Genomic DNA, 27,376 nt, shown 5'->3' with positions numbered 1-27,376 from the left:
CGCCGCTTCCTAGGGTTGAATCCGTGTGAGCTTTACCTACATCATTATATTGGTTTTGATTTTATACAATGTCGGCGTTCTCGAGCGTACGGGGCGTTATATTACAAGCGTACTTTTATTTCTAGAATGTTCTAGTATGCTAGGGAATATAATGAAGGGTTATATAGGAGATAATTGATTAATTTGCTTGTTTAATGTTTAGCTGCGATACAAGAGCGTTCTCTAATATAATATTTGATATATTTTATAGAAGATAATTAATCCTGGAACACTATTATACTTCGTCTCCAAAAATAATGTGGATGTTTTGATTTTGATGATTTAATAATAGTCTATTCATTATTATTTTCCTGAGTTACCTTTTGATTGCCTCGCCCTACAGAATCATCCCGTGAGTTAGTTTACCTTCGGTGATTTTGTTATTCTGTTACTGATACACTCTCCAGGTGGCGTTCTGTACGGTTCTGCAATAGAGGTCTACGTTACCTCCAAGGTTTGGGCGCGTTGCTTACAATACGGCGTTTTGGAAGAGAATGTTGAATAATTTGTATTTACGTATTTGGAGGTATCGCAGTCCCTGGCCTTTACAGGTTATTTCTCTAATGTTATTAATTTTATATTATATTGATTATATATCTTCATGTTATAGTCTTATCTATCTCGTGGGCTGTAGGCTGTAGCGTAGGTTGCCTATAATGTGGCTCTAAACTCCGTGTTTGCAACTAGGTATTGTATAATATTTCGATATAATGGTGTTAGTAAATTGTGATAATAAAATAATAATATCATAGTCTCCTGTAATGTGAGGATCCTGTAATATGGTTTCTGGACTCTTGATTAATGATAATGGTTGTTATGCCTTATCTAGGGGCTTTCAGATGGTTAAGCAGTTTCTTTGAATGACTTTCTTACAGAGTTCTCACATTTAGAGTTTTGTTTAGTTGGTAACTAATGTTAGGGAATAATCATAAACAATAAAACATACGGACGTTCCGGTCGGATGTTACACATCTGCAGCCATCTGGTTCGTTCCAAATTCCGATGGGACCCTATGCCTATAGGAATCCGGCAAATCCTTGGAGTATATAGTAGATGGAGGGAGCCTTCTGGCCGAAAAGTGTGACGACAGAGAAGGAATGAGTAGCTTGAGAACCTGTCTTTTTCTAAGCCAGGAGCGTAGCGTGGTAAATTTAGTACCCGCGTCAATGATAGGCACTTAACTAAAATTTTTTATGAAATTTAGTATTATTGTATATCTTATATAATATGTTATGTACATTTCAGTGTAATATACATAATAAATTTACACTGAAGAATGATCACAATTGTAACAAAAAAGGATAATTTTCTTTCGAAAGAAAACTTGCTGTCTGAATTTGGGATTTGGATCATCACTTCCTATTTTACAAACTATGCATTTCAGAACCATTCTGAAATTTGGTTATTTGTTAATGTTTCATCAATAGTGCACGCTTTGGAATGCATCCTGCTTCATTCTTAGCTCTAAGGCCTCACTACATGGGCACATCGGGCACTGCACCCTTACCGTACTGCTTAGTACAGCTCTGACGTAGTCTGGTGGCTGATTTGAACTGACCAATCACATTTTATAAGAGAGAGATAGGTTCTCCTGCTACTATATCTATCCTTGGTAACATCGCCACTTATGGGCCAGGATAGGACAGGCTCCCTCCATCTACTATATGCTCTAAGGGCAAATCCATGGGAATTTGAAACGGATTTTGATAGATTCTGAGGTCGTACTATAGAAATTTTCAGTAGGGTCTCTATCCGTTTTGCTTATTCAACTTATTATAAACAAAAATAAATAAATACATCGGAACAAATATCGATGGAAAAATATCGATATAGGCGAATCGACGATGACCTATAATTCGATTCGATATATCGATATATCGAATCAACAATATCGATATAATTAATATCGAATCGATATCGCCCATCCCTACCGTTAGGTTCGCCTAGCCATGCGTTTGCAATTTGCATTTGGCGATCAGATGTTTTATGGCCGCGTCGAGGGAAAAATCCGAAGGGTTTTCCGAACCATAAGAAATTCGGCGCGCAAATGTGAGAGCTCGCTTTGTAGCTTACCTGGTCGTTACAATGCCATCATAATATACCTAGATTATTCAGTCAATAATCGTATAATTCCAACATTTTTTTGTATTAATAACATGTTAGTAAATATTTTTTTATTTAGCCCCATATTTCAGAAATACTCCGGAAAGTTTAAAACTACGGGAATTCAACGACGAAGTTCTCTGCATACATAAAGAAAGGTTGTCTATAAAGAAAACGAGTCATGAGTTCACGCAAAAAGCACACGCACAATATGTTAGTATTCTTAGAGAGATGAACTAAAACATAATAGACCTTCAAGGAGAGATAAGAAGCTTGGGGGCAACCTACTTGACCGAGCACGGAAATTCACAAGTATAAAAGAAGAAAAAAAGTCCGGATATTCAGACTGAGAACTAACTAGGGGTTACTTACCTATATTCCATTCCGTTTCTTTCTAATTTTTAAATTTCATCGATGTTTAAAGTAGTTAAATTAACCGTTGAATTTCATTCATTACACAAAACTGTGCAAATATAACTTAGAGGTTCATAAGTTTTATTCTCTAATTTTTATTTAAACTCAAACACTGGCAGTAGTGTGATTTTTGAAAATTGACCACTTCATACTTGTAAGATAATATAGTAAGGAGAGTCAATGATTATATTATTCATAACTTTATCCAAAGTTGTTAAATTTTACAGTGTTCTTATTACTTATAAGATGACGTCGTACAGCAAGTCAATGGTTATATTATTCAGTATGTTCGGTTCAATACAACCCAATATACCGTAGAAAAAAAAAAAAAAAAAAAAAAAAAAGTATGTAAATAATTAGTATAGAAAATTAAGGCTCATGGAATTTCCCACACTATGAGGGGAGGCAGTCCCAGGCCAAGTCTAAACCTTCGGGTATTTTCAAGTACCAAGAATTACCAAAGTACCAATGCATTTAACCGTTAAAGGAATTGACCGTGCCTGGAAAGGTAGCGTGCAAAACACATGCCAGACACGTTCGGTACCTCTTGGCGTCCTACGAGTTAGGGATTTCCAACTTTCTCTAGTTTATGACGTTCATATGGTGCTGAACGCCGTCTCTTGGCCTTCCCCGAAGGGCCCGCGCCGAGGGCCTCACAAGAGTCACACGATTGACTCTGGGTTTTTTCCAACCCCTACCGGACCACGCATGGCGGTATCTGGCATTGCCTCCCACCCTCTCGGGTTCAGTTAAAATATCCCCGTTTGAGACGTTTCAAACGGGGAACACAACGTCAGTCTTCGTCGAGTATACAACTAGTAATACACGTCTTTTCGCGGGTGAACGTACACCCACGAAACACACGAGACTCATGAAGTTGACTTATACTTCCGCATAACGGTCACTAAATAACCTTGTTTAGTTCGTTACATTCGCATAATAATTCATTTTTCAATATATGTAATGTCTAATCGCAAATAAACAATTTGGTTGGTCATTTTGTACATATTGAATTTACACACCGAGAAAATAATTCGACCCTGGAAAACTTATTCTACGGTAGCTTTACACAGAACTTTATCCAAACTTGTTAAATTTTGCAATGTTCCAATTACTTATACGATAATGTTGTAAGCCGAGTCAACATTTATATTTTCTACTAATGAAGACGATACGATTTGATGTGCAATGGCAGTTTCTTTATTTTTAAACAAAAAAATTACGAAGTCGCAAACATACAATAAATTATTCATAATTGGACAACAGCAAAAAGTAATTTAATTATCATGTACGTTTACATTCATTTTCATGGATAATAAATTTATCTAAAATTAATAATAGTCGAAATCGATTTATCTCCACTACATTAGTTTATTTATATAGCTAGATCTTACGGAATGCCAAAATACGGAAAAATATGTTCAGTTCGTGAGATAATTTCGAATTATTCTTTGGCGAACATCCACACCATTTTCAACTTCTAAGTTGAGATAAACTTCTGGACGCAAAAGGTCGATTTCATCCAGGTGCTGTTGGACGTTGGGTACTCTCCACCGCAATGCTATGTTGTGTAAAACGCAACAGGCATTGATGAATCAACCTATAGTAAATAAGAGGAAATTGTTAGTGTTGTAAAAATCTGTTTCGAATAAGTGATTTTGTCCAAAGATTTAAGTTTATGTTAATGTATTTCAGGTAAAGACAAAATATTATAGCATAATACCTGCAAATTCGGGTGTGTAATGTAAAGTTCTTTCTTTACGAAGGCATCGCTATCTTCCCTCCAGAACACCGATACATCTCTCGACAGAGCATGTACTCTGAATATGATGTTGGGTATATCTAGCCAATGGTGATCCTTCTGGTGCACGCAGCATAGGTGTCATCAGATATGATTTTAAAGGGTATGCAGAGTCTCCTGAAAATTGGATGGAATAAAATGAGATAAGATAAACTATGAAGTGAATAATAAATAGAAAATTATATGCCTAAAAGCCAAGAATCCCTTTGACCATTCAAGTGTATCTCCTGTAGGTGATATTATCTATAGATGCTTGCCAAACACGAGCATTGTGTGTTCTGCCGCCGTCATTTGCATTCACAGTGAGTATTTTACCATAATAATTGCACACCTAGATTTTGTCAATTCGGTTGAGATATGCATTGACCGTTACAAATAAATAAGGTTCAGCAATTTAAATACATTGTTGAAAATATTGGTAATGTGACTTAATTTATGAATGTACAATACAATAAAAACATTGAGGGAGTGGTATAGTTTCTTATTGACGTATAGATCCTCCCTATCTACTTCCAGTGAAACAATAGCAACACGTGTCCCATCAATTGCTCCTATCACTCCTTGAAAACGGGTGTGCTTCCAGAAGCCTCAAAAATAAATTCAACAATTAAAATCTGAATGACGATATGTTGTGTCGAAAAACAAAAACTATACAGTTGGAAATACTGAAGCTATTGAATAATAATTACAGACTACACGTCTAAATCAATGGCAATTTAAATACCCTTTCTTGATTCCAACATTTTCTACTGTAAATTTGATCTGCCATCAATATGTTGAGTGCATCAACAACATTATGCAATGACTCATGCACGTTGAATAATTTTGGCCAACCCTTTCTTGGTAAGACCCATGTGCGAAGAAATTCACTACTCCCAGAACCTTCATGCAAATGAAACTTAACATAATATAAAATACCGTTGAACCGACTACTTTTGAGCAAATATAGTTCACATTTATTAGGTTGCTAAATAGCAGATCAACCGGCAATTCAAACAGTTAATACTTATTTGTTATTAAAAAAAAGATTGATTTTGAATAATTAGTAGACAACAAGAAAGTCATTCAATCAAAATTATTATTGCATACATTACTCATACGTGCCTATAATTCCATGAGAATCGCTGTGCAACGAAGTTGAACTGGAACTGGACTCAGTACTTCTATCAATGTCCTTACTGTGGGTTGGGTCAGTCTGAAAAAAATACATAAAATACCAAATTAATTAAACATCATGGTGCATAAACAAATTACAAATACAAAATATATTATGAATACAAAAACATAACATAACCTATCTCAATGTAATATATTCATGATAATTACCTATATAAAGGCTGATGAATTTTCCTTCAGGTATTTCAAAGGGATTTGAAGCGTCCCTCAATAATCACCGTCAGATTGCGATTTCGGTCAAGGTTTGGGGTAATTAAAATAACCTGCATTGATAAGAATTGCAGTAAAAATCAACTCGATTCACTTTTTTCACATTTTTTGTGTTGTATGTAACCCAACCACCCTCAAATTTCATGTCGAACACACTCACGTGAGAAGTCTCACATTTTCAATCAAGTAAAACTTACAAAATCGCGTGGGTCGCTCATATTTTCACTAGGTTGGCGGTCACCAATATCGATTAATCTCTAAAGCGAAATGGATGATAAAACGTTGATAAATTCGCATAATTGAATGAAACCGGGTAAAAGGACATTTTCTTATAAATTATTGGCATGAAGTTTTTCTTACTTTTCATGGAATAACTTCTTCTTGAGACCGTTAAATTGATGTGATGGAAGGAAAATTCTTTTAAATAAGCAATGAGTTGAAATTTGAATTTGTTTAAGTTGAATATAATCTGATTAAAAAGACAAAATAGAAATGAACAATTCTAATACAATGTTATAAATTCGGTAATGAATCGGGCAGAGATTCGTAGTTGGCATGCAAGAGCTAAAGGATTTTATGCTAGGATTTGAATAAGTCCGTGGCTCCGTCCCACTATGTCCTAAGTCCGTGACCAAGAACCTTAGAGCATATAGTAGATGGAGGGAGCCTTCTGGCCGAAAAGTGTGACGACAGAGAGGGAATGAGTAGCTTGAGAACCTGTCTTTTTCTAAACCAGGAGCGTAGCGTGGTAAATTTAGTACCCGCGTCAATGATAGGCACCTAACTAAATTTTTTTATGAAATTTATTATTATTGTATATCTTATATAATATGTTATGTACATTTCAATGTAATATACATAACATATTTACACTGAAGAATTGATCACAATTGTAACAAAAAAGGATAATTTTCTTTCGAAAGAAAACTTGCTTTCCGAATTTAGGATTTGGATTGAATTTTTGGGCTTAAAGAAATCATTGATGTCCTAATGCATTAACTGTGACAAAAGAATAATAGTTTTATTCATATAATGACACTTTGACAATAGCTTATTAAACTGTATACTTAACTTAGTACCTCACTTTACTTTAACTTGACACTAAGCACTCAGAATAAATATATTTCCAGTACTTGTGTTCATACAAAACTTAATATCATTGATAATTGAGAATTTTACAAACTATGCATTTCAGAACCATTCTGAAATTTGGTTACTAACGCGATTGTTAATGTTTCATTAATAGTGCACGCTTTGGAATGCTTCCTGCTTCATTCTTAGCTCTAAGGCCTCACTACATGGGCACATCGGGCACTACACCCTTACCGTACTGCTTGGTACAGCTCTGACGTAGTCACGTGGCTGATTTGAACTGACCAATCACATTTTGTAAGAGAGAGATAGGTTCTCATGCTACTATATCTATCCTTGGTAACATCGCCACTTATGGGCCAGGATAGGACAGGCTCCCTCCATCTACTATATGCTCTAAGCCAAGAACAAATAGCTACTGGAGATAAGAACCAAGAGAGCGAATGAACGCAAGAATGCGTTCTGAAACCTTACTTGAGTAAACTATAGTCAACTATAGTCTTAGAGTATATAACCAAAGAGGATTAGGTAGAGTGTGTAACATCCGACCGCCCCACCACAATTTTTTCCTTTCTATTCCATAAACTAACCAACCACACCCAACTTCAGTACAAGAATCTTGCGACAAGCCTAAAAGTTACTAGATATTACTTAGTCACATACATCTAACTACCTTTTATTAATTGAAGGGATATACTTACCTCAAAGGTCGCGAGATCCTTTTACAGAACTTCAGTAATACTACAGCTATCATTTAAACCGTTAAAAGTGTTATTTAGCATTAATCAAGCCTACAAAAACCACCAGGAGAGCAAAGAATAAACGCCGTATTATAGGCAGGCATGTCTTACACGGAGTAGTTCCGTCGGTAATGATACCATAGACACACCGTATTATATTTGAATTGTTACTATTAATCTAAATCACAATAGGGTTGTTCAAAAAAAATTTTTAAAATCTGATTTTGATTGTTTCGTAAAGATTGTGTAATATGAAAGTGAATTACAGCATCCAATTGGAATTTATAATTGTTATTATTAATAAAAACGAAGTTAAATATGACGAAATTTGTGGCGGGAAGGAACGCGCTGTGATTGGGCGGCCTGTCGCGTGACGTCATAATTGGGTAGATTCGAACGAGCCCCATAAGAAATATATTAGCTTGTTATATTTTGTGCTCCACACGTAGTATTGTGATCCAAAATGAATCTCGGCTTTGTTAAAGCACAATCAGACAATCTCCCGAAAGTAACCGTACTAATGGTTACCGACTTTTTCTCCCAAAGTGAATATTTCAATGTTGCCGAAACCAGCGGTGTCAAAGCTCGAAGGTAGGTTATGTTTCAAAATCATTAACTTTACATTTTACGATCGAAAATTGGGGTTGATAACAATATAAACAGTTGAATTTGATTACTTAGACTCTATATTTATACATATGTATAGTGTAATGACAGGAACGTATTGCAAATTTAGTGGCATACCATAACTTATAAAAATTGTTCTACCTACAGAGCTGAAAGAGAGGATTATGGTGATGCTGCAGTTGGGTACGTAGAGCTTAGAAGAGAAGGCAGTTTCTGTGATGTTCGTGGAAAAGTGTGTCCAGAGCACAGGGTGAATAGCAAAGCATATAATGTCTCAATGATGGTTGACGAAAAAAACGAATCGATTGATCGGGTGACCTGTGAGGATTGTGCGGCATCAGCAGGTAAGGTATTATTGAATTCGAACGTAGATTACCAATTACTAATATAGCTTTTGTTTCAAGGTGGTTGTAAACACACTATCGCTTTTTTAATGTGGGTCCACCGGCGTAGCGAAGAGCCTGAGCCGACAGCTACTGTATGCTACTGGAAGAAGCCCCGCTTAGCTCAAGTTGCAGCGAATGTTCGATCGTTGAAAGCCAAAGATTTGCGGCCACGCAGAGCTGATCCAGATCTACCGGATAATACAGACTTTTTAAAAACTGTGCTAAATGAACTGCGGAAAAGACAATTTGACTGTCAGATCTCAAGGCATTTTATAAACAACGATTCACCGAAGGTTTTATCGTTGCATAATATTATGCTCCAATTCTGTAGCTGTTCAGATAACACCGAAGTACAAAGTTTTTTAAGCTTCGCAAGCAACACGATGACTGTGGATCAATGCATCCGAGCTAGAAGAGAAACCCAAACTCAAAGTGAATCAAAATTATGGAATGAGTTACGATATGGACGAATCACGGCATCTCGGATATATGAAATGGCTCATTGCAAGACGAAAAGCGGATCCTTGGTAGAGCAGGTCATCGGAAGTTCAAAAATCAGGGATACCGAAGCAATGGAACGAGGACGAAGATTAGAGAAAGAAGTTATCAAATTACTGAAAGAGATGTTGAAAACAAACATAGAAGATTGTGGATTGCTGGTCGGAGCGAGGTTCCCTGTTATTGGTGCGTCACCTGATGGAGTAGGAGATGATTTCGTAGTCGAGATAAAGTGTCCAATGACTCGTAAAGCGGAATCTAGATACATCGCAGCGAATCACCAAATTGCAAAAAAGTTTTTGGCCCAAATTCAGCTTCAGATGTTTATGAAACAGGTAAAAAAGGGTTTTTTCTGCATAGCCAATCATGACTTCGAAACGAGTCATAAAATTAGATTGATCTGTGTAGACTATGACGAAGACTTTGTACTTGATCTCATAGAAAAGGCCATCGCTTTTTGGAAGGAGAATATATACCCTCTTATTCTCAGAGCTGCAAAAGAAAAGCAATGAGGAAAAAATAAGAACAAAGAGTTCTTTGATATTATACAAATTATATTTGGTATTATAAAAATGTGTTATGAAATAGATAAAGTCGGAATATGAAATCTAGAACACACATTATTTTTATTATTGTCCCAAAAATAAGTTATCACATATGTCCTTGGAAATATATCACAGAGTATATGATTATTGTTTGATTATAGGTGTTTGTAAATTTATTAATCCTGCGGCAATGGTTACAATTTCATCCAATATATCAAAGGTTAAGTAATGAACTACTGCATGTGGTTTTAGTATGGCGTATTCTCTAATTCTACGGATAATTCTTTCAATGTGGATTCTGAGGCTAGCGATACGTCTAGTTTCCATAACTTCTGCCTTGGTTGGCTTTGCAGTACTTGCAACACTTGGTGGCCGGATTAGAGTGCATCCACTTTTCTGTAAGTGTGGTTCTATGTGTTTGAAGCCTCGATCAGCCATAACTGCACAATTTGGTGGTAGTATATTCAGGTATTCACTTTCTTGTACAATCACAGCGTCTGTCGTTCTGCCTCCAAAGCCTTGGGATATAAAATTAATTGTTCCATCCGGTGTAGAGGATATAAGATATTTCAGAGTATTACATTTTTTATACTCCGACCAAGTGACACTCTGGTGAATCGCGTTGCCAGGTTTCTGGATTTCGATTTCAAAACAATCAATTATAGATTGGACATGACTATATCTAGCGCGAAATGGTAACGGTAAGTTCAACTTTATCGAAGCTGCTGAAGGCCAAACGATTAACTGTTTTAGAAAGCGTGCCAGCAAAGGGATCTAAATATTGTGTTGGCGTTGCCACTACTGATACCGAACTCGTCGCCAAGCCTCGCAAACGTGTCATTGAGTTTGATTTTAGATAGCGTTAAACAAATATCCTCAACTTTGATTCCTGTTGCATTGTGAAGTAATTCTATAATAAAAAAGCCATTATCTGGAATTCCCAAGTACATCTTCGGTTTACTAGCAATAATCAAAAGTTTCATTCTTCGGATCTCTTGTTTTCGCGCAGAAACACTTTGTTTCACAGCCTCTTCACTAGTTTCATCAGAAGGCAAGTACTCTGTACAATTTTCCAATGTATCGTCCAAGTTGCATGTGGTACTGCTGGATGTCGTCACTGAAGATTCTTGTTGAATTTTTAGAAGGCCTACACTTGTTTTTATCTTTATGGGCGAACAACTCGCATCTTGCATGAGAGGAACGCAGCTAGAAGCTTTACTTCTAAACTTTGGCTTCCGCTTAGGTAAAAGGCACACTTGCACACAAACATCTTTTTGTACAGGTAAAGTTTCAGCTACTGCACTTATAGAAGGTGAAATGGGGTCTGCGAACACATATCCACATTCTACAGCTTCGTCATGACCGATGTTCACAATGTCCTCTTCGACCAAGTTGAGATTCACAAGATTTGAAGCAACCGAGTCCCCAGCTGTGTGTGTTGGATCAATGTTTTCTATCTTCGAAAGCGCTTCTGATTCTATTTCTTGAAGAACCTTTCTCGTCTCACGTTTACGCACACCAGGTCGCACAGGTTTCGAAAACGCGCGTTGTCTGTCAGGCTGACAGTCAAATTTATGAGGTAACGCACCGGTTTTTAGTCTTACTGAGGCAGTTTTGTCTTCCACAACTCTTCTATAGTTCTCCAAACATTCCTGTAACTATATATACAAAAAGAGTTAGATGACAGCTAGGATCAGCTATACTGAAAGTGTAATTTATTCGTTACAGATACATTATCTTGATTCACTCAAGTAAAATGACTGTTATAAAGTCAAACAAAATTTTAACTTACGTCCAAGTGATCTTCGCAACAGTATAAAGCGTTTTGGAGTGAGGTTAAGTCGCTCCGCCGAGCTAGTTCAAACCATTTCTTCCTCACCTCACCTTTTGGTACGGGTACAAATATTTTCGAGCGTGCCGATAAACTGGTATTTTGACACAGTGGAACGAAACACCACTTGTACGAACGTTTTTTTCTTATTTCTTGATTTTCACTCATTTTCAATGGACCAGGTCCCGAGTTTACCCAATTATGACGTCACTCGGGGGCTTGTGTAATGGCGCCCAAGACGGGACCGTTTCAAATCGCATCATAATTGAAGTGCTTCAATTAACGTTTTGGCTTGGATTTTTTATGTTTTATATTTTTTTCAAGGGTTTTTGGTACCTAAACTTTATTTTGAAACAATAAAAAAAAAATCGTGAACAACCTTATTATATTTGAATTGTTACTATTAATCCACTATTCTTACAAACCTAAGTATCTGGGAAATTACTACGCTTATTCCCGTATCAATGAAATACTACAAGCCAAATCTAAGTTAACAAAACAATTTTGATTCCAAATAATATTACAAGCTTGTACTACGGGCGAATCTAGTTCATACCATGTCGCACCACCGTCAACCTAAAGCTAGGTGACGCAACTCAAATTCTCAGAATCAGTGCGCTGCACTGGCAACGTTGCAGAGCCTTGAGGGATATATTTAATCGTAGATGAAAAAGCTTACTTTTCTTCAATATTAAATATTAAACATTATGAATAAACCCTGGAGGTGAAGCAACCCCGCAAACGTTATCATACATACTTAAACGCAACACACCCCCAGACACCTGTTCAACCTTGCACACCTGTGCGTTCCTTTTACGCAATTATTCTAATTCAATAATAAACCACACAGCTATTGTTTACCTAATATTAAAAGACATTTCTGAGTCCTTACATGAAGCCACCAGCGAAAAACATCCAAAATTCAAATTATTAAATATTATAAAACCGAACAAAGAAAGCTTTGGTAGCCAGCTAGAAGCTAGCCGGGCTACGCAAAGCAAACCATATAAGGTAACAACCAAGACGCTGATTAGGTCACCTTGATCGGAACCAATCACAGTCCAGCTACCCCCCAAATATTCACTGTTGACTCAATGTAATAAATCTGTCACCCAAAAATTGCACAGGAGCATAGGAGATTTTGCCCTATATAAACGGGTGCAGATTGAACTCGGAGAGCATTAACTTTCATAAATTTGTAATCGTCACTTTGTCGCTCCGCTCGAGAGCATTAATTTTCATAAGTTTGAACTGTTACTTTGTCACTCTGCCCCAGAGCATTAATTTTCATAAGTTTGAACTGTTACTTTGTCACTCTGCCCCAGAGCATTAATTTTAATAAGTTGTAACCGTCACTTGGACACTCTGCCTCAGAGCATTATTTTAACTTTGTATTTGTACTCTTAACCGTAACGTAAACTAATAAAGATTTAAGTGCATTAAAAATCCAAATCACTCAATTTAATTAAAACACCTCAACTACCTGGTCCTTCGCCGCTCCACGAAGCTACCTGTTGTCCTGTACCACCAAGCGCAAACAACAAGGGTAAGTTGACTTAATATTCTGTTATTTCGAATTCCTTTCATATCATCCAAAGCCCCCCCCATTACGCGAATTTATTGATGTTACCCATTTCACTTTAGTGATTAGTCGGTATTGGCGACCCACAACTACTCTGATCACACACTAGGTGAGACTCCCCCCACCATAGGAGTTTCCTAACTTGCATGTAAAGACTGTGGATATTCCATAGGGTTCTATCGGATTATATGTGATTGGCGCTTTGTGGGACTTTTGCTGTAGCAACGCCACTTCATACACATGTATTCATGTACTCACTGATCTCTACTATAGACTAGAGATCAGTGTGTACTCTACTTCACGGACACTTTTTATTATTGTTTTCTATACACAGAGATGGTCCTTTACGAATGAAATCTAGGACTAGTCTCGAATTCACGATTTGGCGGCTAAGTTTGCTGCAATGTGGAAGTACGGTGCAGGGGAGACAGAAGTATGTATTCGTTATCTGTTTTACACGTGGTAGTACAGTGTAAGACAGAGAACAAATACCTACTTCTATCTCTCCGCACCGCACGTCTAGATCTCAGCAAGCTTAGCGATGAAATTGAGACTCCCCTCACAACTCAAAAATGCTGTTCCCAGACTTGTATGAAAACCCGTACGCCCGTATGTTGTACCGACTATTATCATTATATATCATCACTACCAACTTACCTAACCCTAAGTACGAGAATCTTGTAACCAGAAAGTATTGAACTACTACCTAACTATTTACAATATCCCTAGATGGAAGTGATGACTCAGGGTCACAGTCTTACATACAGATCAGTTCGCGACTCATTTTCGAGTCTAACTCGTAAAGTTGTCCGGAATTGATCGTTAGGATGTCACATCTCTATTCTGAAGCCGCTGTGATGTTCCAGACGCGACGTCATCTACTGGTAGTTGCGACGTCTATGGTACATATGCCAGGTGATCAAGAGTAATGATCAAGAGTGTGTGTGTACAAAAAATACAAAATATTAATATTATTTATTTGGGCGGGTAAACATTATATGTATACGAATATATTTTTTAAAGAAAATAAATATCTAAGATATACGTTTCAAAGTGTATAATGTGATAATATAATATCGTAATTATATCCACAGTATAATGAGTGAGAGAAGACTTTTCCATAACCTGTCAAAAAAAACAACAAAAGAGACGGGATAATTTTACAAGTTGTCAATCAATGATCTTTCCCGATGAATTTCTTCCGAAAGATGAGAAATATTGACATGAGGTTGTGAACGTAGACTGAAACTCATACTTCCGAATATGCTCATATAATAATAAGTGTTAAGTATTGATATATTTTACAGATTATTAAAAAGTAATGTATGTTTCATATAATTCAAGGTATAAAAGCTTTAGGTTATGATTAATTAGAAAAACTAAAGAATTTTATATTTAGACAAGACATCATATTGTTCTGTTCACTATTAGTTATGAGATAATATTTGTTATTTGATTCTGTTATAAGCTTCAAGTTTTTTCATATAAATATAAAAAACTTGGAAATTTATTCTTCGCAGCTATAAAATGTCACCTGCCATTATTGTATAAACACATTGGAATACAATAATACTACATCTTACTGAAAACATTATACATCTTCCTATGTAATAAATATAAATACATATATCGACATATATAAATATATATGCATGTTTAACACCTCATTGTTTAAAAACAACGTCCAGTTACCTCTGTGAGAATCATTTAGATTACTTCTAAATGACTATTTCAAATACAATAACATGTCTGAATGTCGACTATTAATTGTGTCGTAAAGCTATCTTTGAACCATCCTGCAGGCAGATAGATCTATAGATAGAAATTCGTTGATTCTTTGAAACAAACTTTGTCCTTACGATATGTGTGTCAAAGCCTTCTGTGCGCCTAAGAAAAGGGCTCTGACGGTCGTGTATTAGGATTGTGAATTTGTCTAACACTTTGAACTTTCAGGTCAAACCACAGAGGTAGGATTCCATCGATACATCGTAAAACTTGAAAGACACAGATATTAAGTCAAGCAATTTTGTTAATATTTACGAGTGTCCCAATTATAAATTTGCAAATTTTGTTCAGGCAGAATAACATACGTATCCTTGTAGACATTATGCTTGTTACTTATATTGTTTTCGCTAATATTTTATGGCATATTCGTTCAATGTTTTTTAGAAGTCTCAAACAACAGGAACCATTCTAGAAAATACGCTTAGTAATATAAAGTAAATAAATGTTCTCTCTATTCTTCAATTTCCCAATTAGGAATGACGTGAAAGATAAGTGTACGACGTATGGTATGTACATACTATCCAGGTGTTGCAAATAAATGTTTTAAATTTTTCGGAATCAAAATTTTTCCTATTTATAGCCGTGTCGGGCTGTTAAGTTGTTGGAATTCTTGCCTGACTACCTATTTAGAACATATATGTAGCTCTAACACTACTTGCTAGCAAATTTCTAGGAATTTGGAAAACAACTTGAAAATGTAACCGTTGACTATTCTTCAGTCAACGATGCAACCGTTGCTGCTGACAACGACCAGTTAACGCATGCTTGAATAGAAAAATATTACAATCGATCAGCATTAATTCTCTTCGCGTTCTGGTATGAAGCGTGGGCGATTGGTCGAGAAAACTGTGGAATCTTGATCGTGCATTCGGTAGTTGTGCAAGGTACAATTTCAGCACCTTCACTAATTCCGAAAGTTATTTGTTTCGATATTAAAGTCAACTGGGATAGGTTGCATTACTTGATCATTGCTGATGTGGTGCAATTATCGATAAAATCAAAAAATTTGTCTCAGCTAAGGGCGGGAAGCGGTCCTGCGGCCATTCCCTGAAGAAACACGTTGGTTTATATTGCCGCGGTTAAGAAAACGCCCTCTATGATTTAAACCCGAGTTTGAGTTCAGCCAGTCGGTGATGGCGTATTGCGTGCGGCAATTTCGAAGAGGAGTGCGTTTCGTTTTGAAAATTTGACAACGGCCTTTTAAAATGGCAGACAATCAGCAGAGCAGGTTCGAAAAGTCACTCGGCTTGCTAACCACGCGGTTTGTAACTTTGTTACAAAAGGCAAAAGACGGAGTGTTGGACCTGAAAGTGGTGAGCGGCGTCGATACGTAAGCTAGCAAAAAGTCACCGCGAGATCTAGGTTAACTTGTCATGAGCATATATGTGTACGTTCTCTGCTGGTGTGGTTCTCCTTGCGGGAATTTTGAAAAAAAACAACCTTAAAAATGTGCCCGTCGATATTCAAATCACCAGTTTCAGTTCACGCCTTAAAAAGCGGGTAAATTTTATAAGGGTTTAAATTCAATTACAATTGAATACAGAGCTCATAATGAAGAAATCAATCTCGTTAGTTTCCTAACCTGTAATACATTTTTATTGTTGTAGGATAGATCGAATAATCGAAATTTGAATTTATCTATTATGTGAATAGAATTTCTGACGACGTTTGATATGCAATGCTTATTACATTAAACAGTCGAACTATCGTAAGATTGATATATTAATCTGTACAAACACTTTTCCTTAGGCTGCTGATATACTGGAGGTGCGCCAAAAGAGACGGATATACGACATCACCAATGTGCTCGAGGGAATTGGGCTGATTGAGAAAAAAAGCAAGAACAGCATACAATGGAAGTAAGTTTGGATATCGTGAATATCATTGCATTATCACTCAAATATTAAGGCACGGAAAGAGTGCCTTGCATACTTGTAATAATGTGCATATTTCAATTTCTTGCATTCAAGTTTCAATGATCATTCGCTCGTATCGCTCAATTTTCTTTGAATTTTCATTTGCTTCAATATGTTGAAGTTGCCATTAATCTTCAAACCAGAGTATAACGATTTGAAAATCATTGATCGAATTATAAGTAAAGAACAAAGCTGTTGCATACATATGAACAGTAACAAAAAATTTTATGATAAAAATATACCACGGCTATCAAACAGTTTTGAAATCCAGACAACTCGTAAAGTTGAGAAAATTTATACTTTGTATGAAAATGATGGTTTTGTGATTGTGGTTCAATTGAATGAAAGAGTAATTTCAGAAGCATGGCCGCTTCAATGAGACCGTGACAAACCATATGCCCAATATCCGTTGAGAAATGTGAAATGTTAGAATGTGACATAATTCAAAAACCATTCTTGAGAAAACGTTTGATTCAAGATTCTGATGATTCTGACACACTGCAATCAGAGATCTTCGCAATCAACATCAAACCAGTCCAGCAATAACATTTTTTACACCACCCAATTGCTTGATTATGTACTGATTCATAATCATGGCACCTAACGCAAGCCATGGAGTTACCTCAGTTTACTGGATCCTCCCACTTGATGATGATCCTCAGTATTTGAATTATACAATAAATCTTATCTAGTGTTCCAATCTTATGCTGCTTCAATGAGATTTTTGTTTCGTAATAGATTTGGTCATACAAAATTGAAGATTAAAGTACCTATATATTGCAAGAATTTTCATCAATATAGGTATTTCATGTAAAAATAACTTAATACTCATTCATTGAAATTAATTTAAGAGGGCAGCATAATCAGAAAGAAAATGTTTCTGAATAACAATAAACGGATTAGAGACTTGACAAACGTGTCTGCTGTTTAGAAATCGTTTTTTGTTTTTAGAAAAAATATACCTGAGGCAGGTACTTGTTATTGGAAAGTGTAATTCCCATTACTGTTTTTACTATTCTGTCAGGGGTTCTTAAACCGTCCGTTATTAAGGAAGGTCTGTAAACAGACGTTTTCTACATTTTTTTTATAATGATTAATGGTTTGTTGTTGTGATACATTTCTACCGTGAGGCACGTAGTATGCACACCGTTCACTATCGATGCTGAAAGAGACATACACAAGCAAAAGGCAATCGCCAAAAACAAGGGGAGTTCTGGGCCCATAATCAGTTCCCAACGCTATCGAAATATGCTTATCTCATCTTAATTCTGATTTTATTGAAAAGCTAAGGAAATTGCGAAAAACACATGGGGCTGTCCACTAAATTTGAATTCAAATGGTTGGTCAAATTGTAAAAATAAAGTTAGCCACAGTGCATGCATCGATGAACATTACTGTACATGTACAATTGGTAATAGAGCTATAAGCACCGTATAAACACATCTTACTTTTAGTATTACACATCTTATTCTTGGCACGCAGTGAATATTTGATCAGATTTTTTCCATTCTTACAGTTCAAAAATAGTAGTGGTACATCTATGGATGGATAAAAGTTGTGGGTGTAGTGCTTTGATTAAGTGAAAAAAATATAAGAAAAATTTGCACCACATTCTCGCGAGCAGAAGATTGTTCTACGTTTGTCATACAAGTTTTGTAAATTTCTTCAGATTTGAAAAAAGGGTGGTTCTGTAGTTATGTTTCAATACTTGTTGCTGATGATAATGCCGCATTTAGTTTCAGGCCCCAGAACTTGCTCTTCATTGGTATATTGCTCTTTTCGATTTTATCGCCTTATATTCACCATACCGATGACTTGAAGATTATGGTATTGAAAAGTTTAACGTATCATCAGGGGTGCTGGACCTGGGTGTAATACGCAAGAAGTTGGTGAAAAGCTGACCGAACTGAAGGATGAAATCAGGAAACTAGAGGAACATGAACAGTTGTTGGACACACATACCCAGTGGATTCAACAGAGTGTAAAGAACATCGAATGTGATCTGACAAATAAGAGATACGCTTACCTCACGTATGAGGATGTCAAGAAGAAGTTTCAGAACGAAGTTGTGTTAGGTATTCAAGCTCCGCCGGACACATTACTCAATGTACCAAATATCACAGAGGTAAAGAAGAGCTAAATAAAAATATTTGGTAAATATGGCTGTAACATTTATGATTCACCTGTTGTTCTTCTGTTTTGACATTCAGGTAATAGAAGAGAATCTAGATGAAATTAAAAATCCTAATTATGAGATATCCATGAAGAGTGCATCGGAAGAAATTAAGGTGTATATGATTCAGCCAGAGTTAGCTGAATGTTATGATAACAAAGTACTTGAGGCGAGACTTCGGGAAGAATCTAAAGGGACCAAGAGGGAAAAGGATGGAGAGGATAAGAAAGATGAATCCAAACCAAAGAGAAAAGTTGGAAGGTAAAACATGAGGCGTTTAAGTCATTATTGAAAAATTGTATCGAAGAAAGATAATGCGCCGCTTTCGCATCAGAAATGGTGAGTTCACATTTCTGACCTGCAAAAGGCGAAAAGTAATGATATGGGTCTTTTTTGGGGGATGGACAGTCGTAAATTTAGACTCGTTCAATTGGATCAGACCCTACAAATATTCTCCATAGCATTATTCTTTATTGATCTCAAAACTTCTTCTCTGTGTAGGTTTTAACAGCTGTAATTGAAGAGCAATCTTCAATACAATGTTTCTTGTAACTCAATTGCTGTAGATGCAAATTAAAACTGATCTCATTTTCTTCTGCTCAGGCCACCTAGAGGGGTTGGGAAAGTAGACCCTGTATTATCAGACGAAGACGAGGAAGAGGACCCAGAATTACTCGAAGCAAAAATTATACTTAGTGATGTATCAACGTCAGGTAAAATATACTCAAACACAAAATATTCATATCGTTTGATCTGTTCTGAATTTTTTCTTTTCATCACTTGTCTTTTCATTTGTTTTTGTTTTTTCTTAGACATTGTCAGAACAGATTTGGACCTCCTGGACGAGTTTTATTCAGATTGTAAGTTTATGTTATGTTGTTTTTAATTTTTGTAACATCTGCTACACAACTGTAAATGATTTCTTATTTCTTTTATTTGTCACTCTCGAAGTCGTCTATGAAATTTTTATTTTGATAAAGAAATTTGTAGCCCGTCTGAAACTCAAAGTATTATGAGCCGTGTTTATTCTATAATTAAACCTGATGCAATTACGTGTCAAATAATTTTTTCTCCTGGCTTTTGCATCCACAAAAAGTGAGCCACACTCACCAATTTTGAGAACATTGGAATAAAAATTTCATGTGAGTCATTTCATGTCAAGCCAAGCACTTTGCAAGCAAAATATCGATTGACAGATCTACTTTTCCTGCCACTTTTTTGTGTATGGTTCTATCAAAAAATATGAGACTTATTTGACGGAAAAAATTGGTATATGTTTTTTTCGATTTTATAGTGAATCAAATTTCAATTTCGTCACACACGCTGAACTTGATTAACTGAATTCTTTAACCTTACTTTTTGCCATCAACAGCCAATTTTCAAATCCTACAAAAAAAAATTGTATTCCTTTACTAAATATACATTAATCATGATGGCATAAACACCACGATGTAGGAATCTTTTTTAAATGACCGTTGAAACAAAACTTATGTTGCATGAGTTTGAAAGGAAATTTCATTCCCTGTCCGATGCCTTTTTTTCGTTCAATTATCTGTATTAGAAAGAAAATTTGGGTACCAAATTTGAAATTCGATATTATGTCTTAAAATAAAAAATATGGACGTTACATTTTTTAGGTCACACATGGCATGACTCGCATACAAAAATGATTACTTCTCTCGAGTTTCGTATCAAGTTTTCGAATCAGCAAAATATCAGTTACTGAGTTTTTTTTTCAAGTTGAAAACATCCATTACAATAATCAACTCCACGTTAAAGTTTGTATATATATATTTTTACAGTTTGTGGACCTTTGGTGAGACTAAGTCCACCACCCGGTGAAAAGGACTATCATTTTCATCTTAGTGAAAACGAAGGAATTTGTGACTTGTTTGACATAGTTGCAAAGTGACAGCAATGCATTAAGAAAATAGTTTATAGCTTTGCGCCATGGTGGAGTTCAATTTTCAGGTGTTTTATACCTGATCAATAAATTGATGTGAATTGAATTTGACGATAATATGTCATATCCGTGATCATACTAGATCATTGTCGATCAACCTGTCTTGATAGTACATACATACATGCATATGTGTGTGTGCGTGTGTGTGTGTATTCACATAGATAATATGTATAATTAAGTAATGAAAATTGCGGGCCAATTCCAAATTATTGGCTCTGATACACTAATCAAATGGCTATATTGTGAAGTACCTTTTGTGGCGTATTACGTACGTGAAAATAACTGCCGATTAGCGACGTCTATTTTTAGGCAGTGGATTCACACGCTGTAATATTTGCTTGGCTACACTCGCAAAAATTCCACGTGTCTTATCTTACTAAGGATCAGTGATTAGCATCTTTTAACCTGAGATGCTAAGTGAAGTATTACCTAATACCGTATCTTCACAATTTGTACAGCAATGTCTGGGTTCATGAAAAACATGACATACTTTGTCAGCGTCATTGATTTTGTGTACGAAATCTAGGATGGTTATGTTACGAAATTTTTAAGTATTTTATGAGAGAAAACCACCCCCTGTGTAACAATGAGAAGAAAAGGATATACCTTTCTATCTTATATACATTTTCGAGTTTTTACCTGTTAAATTTGTTACTTAGCTTATTTACACCTGAGTAAAGTCGACTCTGCCTTGTTGCCGCCTAATTCAGTAGGTCAGAAATAAGGTTGGCTGCACTGGTCTCTAACATACGCCTATTGAACAACAGATGCTCCGTATGTTCGATGAGCACTATCATTAGGTAGAAGCTCGCAGAGCCAGCTGTATTTCTCACCCGCTGAACCAAAAGAGTCAGAATTGATGACTTAGGTCTGTCTGCAGTGTGTATGTGCGAAAAAGATCATATAAGATGCATAGAGCTGTATGAAACAACATTGTGTCTGTTTTATCTATTATACAAATAGGGTGTAAGACAAAACAAATATAGAATGTCTTTTTATAAAATAAACTTCGAATTATGACCAGACTTTAGATTAGTCAGACCATAAAATTATTTTCTTTCTATTCTCCAACAGCCCACCTTCTTCTACACTATGTGTGTAAGGGATTATAGAAAGCAAGTTCAACTCGTGCGTCAATTATGTAAAATTTTTTCAAGAATCAAACTTTTTCGAACGAATTCATTATTGCTCTTATTTTGCCAATGGCCTATAGATAAAACAATACAGTAGTACAATTCTGGTTGCATGATTATTGGGAAAACCGAATTTCTGTATTTTAGAATTCATTATAGCAGTGTCTTTCAATCATTGGTATATGCTGTTTCTGTTCTTGATTGATAAAAATGTCTGTGATTCACTCAATAGAAATAAAAATTTCCAATTGAAACAGGATTCATTTTTCAACGTTCTGTTTGCGTAGAAATGTGGTCAAAGTCCAACGATGGGGCACATCAGAGATGAACTTTGAAGTCTGTATCCTTGTCCCTGCCTTTGTCCCAGAGGAAATCATTATTATGGCTAACTACAGATATGATTTTACGATGAAGTCAAGAAATTCGGACACTCATAATCTTGTCATTGAGTTTTTTTTTTATAGATTATCGTACTTTTTCGTAGATTATTTTTGTTTTCAATAGATTCGTGTAGAGCGGTTTGCATATGTGCAGTCATTTTTCTCATATCAGATGCTGAAATGGATATAATGTGTTGTAAAATATTGTAGCAAACCAAGAGGTTTAGTGAAATAACAAATGTTAGTTTTTTCATAAGATTTACGTATTGAGATAAAGTGAATCCTAAAATATACGATAAATTCTCACGATCAGACGATGAGAAGATCAGTCTTTGGACGTAGACTCAAATTCTGTTATATGCTTGACTTGTTGCGATATGTTTTCTTTGTGCAAGAAATGTGACATCTAGTAGTTGTTCAAAAATAGTATTTCATAGTTTCTCATGCATATTCGTAACCTTATCGATCTAAGTCAAATTCTAAAATTATCGATCATCACGATTTGTCATAAAAATTTGTATTCTTTCGTGAGAATTCATGGAGTTTATGAAAAGTTGCATTTTTCAACTAAATTCCCAGAATACTATGAGACGAAAAAATCATGTTGTCTGGGTCTGAAATTGTAATTATTTTTCGTAGAAAATTGTAGATTTTTATAATTTTTTGTAGAAACTGTTAGTTTTTTTTTGCTAAATTCCATGAGTATTTTTTTAGAAAAAATCTATTTTGTCCGTTATCGTCAATTATACTCATCGTTTATAGAAAATCATAAGATTTTTATAATTTTTCCTGGAAATTCATGATTTTCTGTGCAATATACTATGATTTTTTACGATTTTTCACAATATTGTACGCTTTTTGATGATTTCCTACAATTTTCAACGAACTGCATTTTATCATAGTTTAACGTAAAAATTATGTTTACCAGGGGAATGCATTATAGCATAAACTTCGGTCTATGCATTATAGGTGCCAAATGTACTGCAAGTCTTCGATTATTCATTCAGAAATCAAAATGTTGTATACAACGCGAGCATGTATGTTACGTGTTTTCCATGCATGTTCTCCGTACAGAAAGTACCAATCTCTATGACGGTCGAGCGAGTCTGTCAATGCGCATGCTCGGAGTACTGAAAAGACCACTTTTAAGTTCCACGAGAGTGACCTTTACTCTAATGCGCGCACGCGCTGTCTCGATCGAATCTTACATTACGCGACCCTAACCTCAGTTTCACGCTTCGTGAAAAACCGCGTAATATACTCTCGTTGTATAAAGAATCGTGTGGATCGTGTGCAACAAGGAGGCCTCCTTATTATACAATATACTATTGTCAATTTATTACGTTTCGTTTTCTTCAACATTAGCTGTGATCCACCTACGGCGTTTCCGCGATCAAGAGTTACAGACGATCAATTAACAAAGTCGCAAATCACAACTCGCCATGCAAAAGACCGTGCTCTCTGATTTGATCTCTTATCAACTCTTACATCGCTCGGTAGTGGCAGGTGGCGCATGGCGATGTTGGCACAGGAGGTGCCAGCCAGAGTCCAGGGCAGTCCAGGGACTTTAGTGCCAGGTGCCACAATGCCACATTCGCACTTGCGCAGCACATGCCACACCAACCCAGCCTTGAATACATGCAGTACTTATTGGTGTTATCTATACCAACATCGGTGTTTTGCGCTTTCGCAGTCGCCGCGCGACTGTCAGCTCATTGAGTGAGTGGACGGATGTGCTAGACTCGAGCCTCTCAAGGCAAGACCTCAGTGGGTATTCGTCCGCGGCAGTTGCCAAAAAAGTAGTTCAGCATATTATTCAAGGGCGATTAAATCGAGCTCACTGTGTCATCACCATACCAGATACGAATAATCACAGCAACGCGAAGGTCTAAATACGTATATTTGACAGTGATCTAACTTCATGTGACCGTCAACTTGCAGTGTTCCAAAGTTCAACGCGTACTTTTCCGATAATCGTTAAGCACAAGGTAAAACGGAACATCATGATTTGCGTGTTTCATGACATTACGAAAAGATGTCATAAATTACTCAAGTTATCTACGTAATGCATTTTTCATTCATGTTTTAGTTTTCAACAACGGGGTGCGTTACGTGATGACACGCGTTTGGGACATGCAAAGTTGACGTAACTTTGCAACGCTTCACGCGTGTTTGTAAGTTGCAGAATACTCGACGAATGAACCTGCATAGATCATGTATATTTTTTAAATATTGACGAGTGATCAACATAAAAGAATAATGATTACCTTGGTCTGCATGCAGTTAAATCGAACTTATTACATACTTGTGCAATTTCTCGATTACTTCAATGAATTCATATGTTTTTGAATAAGTACATACATACATGTTACTCGTATTAATACCTGTAACACTTTACTTCAAATTGCAAAAGAAGAAAAAACAATAGATATTCAGTTGAAGTCAAACATATAATTGCTGAATACTTTTAGGAGATTATCTATCAGTAACTGAGGTCCTGCCACTGTATTATCTGATACATAATTTGAAAAGCTTTGTTTCAGAGCCTAAATATCGAAGATGAGGGTCATTTTGTTGAAATTCCGTGAGGTCACTACCAAATATCCCATTGTCCGTGGAATGGCATCATACACAGTAATATGGCCAGCTGCGAGTTTGCTTCAACAAAAGTTCATTAGTAATCAAGAATTGAACTACATGCAAGCCTTGAGATTCAGCTTGTACGGAGGATTCTTTGTTGCACCGACCCTTTTTTGTTGGATCAAATTTGCCTCGTATATCTGGCCTAAGAATGACCTCAAGTCTGGAATTGTGAAGGTAAAATTCAGAGCGTAATTGTCCGTTCGTTCATACTTGAAACAAAAATAATCTCATTCACACAAAGTAATGGTAATATTAAAAAATTTGAAAAACTTAGAATTGTTGATTATTTGGTACACAGTTAAAAAATTACTCGTTGTGGGAAAATATTCTTGAAATAAATTTTGCGATTCCAGTACGACTTTTATTAACAACCGCAAGGTAAAGTGAAAAATTTTAATTTCTATTTTTTAAGGTCACTCAGTTGAACTGAATCATCCACCAATCATGCATCAGTAACTTATCCTAGTATCCACTTAGTGCATTTATAATTGTGGTTCCCAAATGCAACTAAGTAAATTCAAGGGAACTCCAAAAACCATTGAACATTCAAAAGTTTTTCCATCTTAATCAAAATGTGATTGATCTAGTGGCAAATACAGAGATCAATCGCTATATTCACATTATAAAGTGTAGTCAATTCCTACTTATGGACGCTCCATAAATGTCAACACTAACTAACCGAAATTTCTTTTTTACTCCTTGAGCTAAGGTAGATGTACTACTTTTGACCACTGTAGTACCAAATATGGTCTGACTATCAATAGTACTGTTTGTATAATACCATATCCATTACGTGTAAAAAAAAATGCCTGGCCACAAATTACACAAAAGTCTTTGGGCGGCTTTGAGCGCTATAAATTTTGACGTTTAAATAATTGAATAGTCAAAAGCTACACTGAAATTCACTGCAGAAAATATTTTTATCATTGGATCAACAACTGAATACATTTCTAGTACCAGAAATAATTGAAAAGCTTTACATGATCAAAAATAGCGCACTAGCCACAAATGTCACCTCTACCCTATGTCTTACCATTTCCATGATTGACTTTGTATGTAGATTTCATTTTGAACATTTTATGGTGTTTTGAATAGGCTCTCGTGGAACAAGTTTCTTATGGCCCAGCTGCTATGTGCTGTTTCTTCTTTGGTATTAACCTACTAGAATTTAAACCTATTGCGGAATGTGTGGAAGAGGTCAAACAGAAGTTTTGGCCTACATGGAAGGTAAAATTTCTTACTATTATATCTATTCCAGAATTCAATTAAAATATTATTTTTAACTTTTGTTTTATTTCTCTCATTGTACATGATTATCTCTTTTAGACTGGAATATGTGTATGGCCGATACTTCAAACAATCAATTTTACCCTCATCCCAGAAAGAAATCGTGTAGTCTATGTCAGTGTTTGCAGTTTAATGTGGACATCATTTCTTGCCTACATGAAGTCTCTGGAAAAGCGGCAGCTTACAAATAATACTAAATTAGAAATCGATCCTATTGAAACAAAGCAGCATGACCAACAGTCACAAGATAAGACCAAGACTGGTTTCATATCTCATTAACGTTCAAGTTCCTTAGGAATAAAAAGAAATTTCTAAGAATGTTTTTATTACGAATAAGTAAAATCTTTCAAACGTTTAGTCTGACCACTAAAAATACTGTTTACCCTGTGTGGTCATTGATTTCATATTACTATACAAATGATTGTGCCTATAATTGGATGAAACTTCAGTTGCAACATCTGACGTATGTGTATCTTTCCTTTTTTTTTTTGATGCAATACAGTTTGCCATACACTATTTACATAGTATTAGATTCATGACTTTACTGATACTTGCAATAGCCCAAATTAAGTATGGGAACAGTGATGCATGTTATCTGAAGTGTTGATGTACTTTTCAGCATTGATACTTGTGATGTATGAAAGTATAGTGAAAGCATGAGACTCATTTGTATAAAATATAATATAATAATATATAATAATTTCGAATTAGTACTACATTTTCTGTACAAGTGAACTTGAATTATTTCTTTTAAATGAAAATACTGCTGATCAAAGATTAGTCGTATTTGAATCTCAATATAAAAAATGTACATAGTTTGTTGAAATTGTTGACAATTGTTAATTTATTACATGTGTTGAATGAAAATAATATGAGGTTTGAAAATTCATGTTACATACAGCGTTCATGCTAGAATTATTTCTCGAATCCCAGAATGTTCTTATAATAGAAATTCGAACAATACGAAACAGGATTTATAAGAATAGACAGTAAAGTATTAAAGAAGTATAGAAGTCGTCTTCTGAATCATAGACTTATAGAGATAAACCACA

At 35.7% G+C, this 27,376-nt stretch overlaps 3 protein-coding genes and 1 long non-coding RNA gene across 9 annotated transcripts; 3 read left to right on the top strand and 1 right to left on the bottom strand.

Annotated features, from left to right (window-relative positions):
- Positions 1-4,056: 4,056 nt before the first annotated feature.
- Positions 4,057-6,320, bottom strand: LOC124410341. Of its 4 annotated transcripts, none has more exons than XR_006929594.1 (5): positions 6,104-6,320; positions 5,684-6,000; positions 5,458-5,552; positions 4,280-4,474; positions 4,057-4,156 (listed from the first exon to the last, which is right to left on the bottom strand). It is a non-coding gene; the product is annotated as an uncharacterized LOC124410341 (long non-coding RNA). The 4 variants fall into 4 exon arrangements; XR_006929593.1 differs by having other exon boundaries at positions 5,684-5,796; XR_006929595.1 differs by having other exon boundaries at positions 5,447-5,552; positions 5,684-6,320.
- Positions 6,321-8,038: 1,718 nt separating this feature from the next.
- On the top strand, positions 8,039-9,598 carry LOC124410167. The gene is made up of 3 exons (XM_046888331.1): positions 8,039-8,166; positions 8,350-8,546; positions 8,607-9,598. Exons 1-3 carry the CDS (start codon positions 8,039-8,041, stop codon positions 9,596-9,598), a joined length of 1,317 nt encoding a protein of 438 aa, XP_046744287.1.
- A 6,284-nt stretch (positions 9,599-15,882) lies between these two features.
- Positions 15,883-20,844, top strand: LOC124410289 (transcription factor E2F4-like). Of its 2 annotated transcripts, XM_046888537.1 has the most exons (7): positions 15,883-16,142; positions 16,579-16,688; positions 18,600-18,870; positions 18,956-19,179; positions 19,522-19,631; positions 19,731-19,778; positions 20,721-20,844. In XM_046888537.1, exons 1-7 carry the CDS (start codon positions 16,035-16,037, stop codon positions 20,828-20,830), a joined length of 981 nt encoding a protein of 326 aa, XP_046744493.1. In that variant the 5' UTR covers positions 15,883-16,034; the 3' UTR covers positions 20,831-20,844. The 2 variants fall into 2 exon arrangements, with proteins under 2 accessions (XP_046744493.1, XP_046744494.1); XM_046888538.1 differs by lacking the exons at positions 15,883-16,142; positions 16,579-16,688 and adding an exon at positions 17,051-17,406.
- A 3,241-nt stretch (positions 20,845-24,085) lies between these two features.
- Positions 24,086-26,898, top strand: LOC124410290 (mpv17-like protein). Of its 2 annotated transcripts, none has more exons than XM_046888540.1 (5): positions 24,086-24,382; positions 24,484-24,568; positions 24,927-25,211; positions 26,133-26,264; positions 26,364-26,898. In XM_046888540.1, the coding sequence occupies exons 3-5, from the start codon at positions 24,954-24,956 to the stop codon at positions 26,601-26,603; spliced, it is 630 nt and encodes a 209-aa protein (XP_046744496.1). In that variant the 5' UTR covers positions 24,086-24,382; positions 24,484-24,568; positions 24,927-24,953; the 3' UTR covers positions 26,604-26,898. The 2 variants fall into 2 exon arrangements, with proteins under 2 accessions (XP_046744496.1, XP_046744495.1); XM_046888539.1 differs by having other exon boundaries at positions 24,087-24,382; positions 24,938-25,211.
- The last annotated feature ends 478 nt before the right edge of the window (positions 26,899-27,376 follow it).

The sequence above is a fragment of the Diprion similis genome, chromosome 9 (assembly GCF_021155765.1).
Source record: "Diprion similis isolate iyDipSimi1 chromosome 9, iyDipSimi1.1, whole genome shotgun sequence".
Lineage (NCBI taxonomy): Eukaryota > Metazoa > Arthropoda > Insecta > Hymenoptera > Diprionidae > Diprion > Diprion similis.
This window is presented reverse-complemented; position numbering and strand designations above follow the sequence as displayed.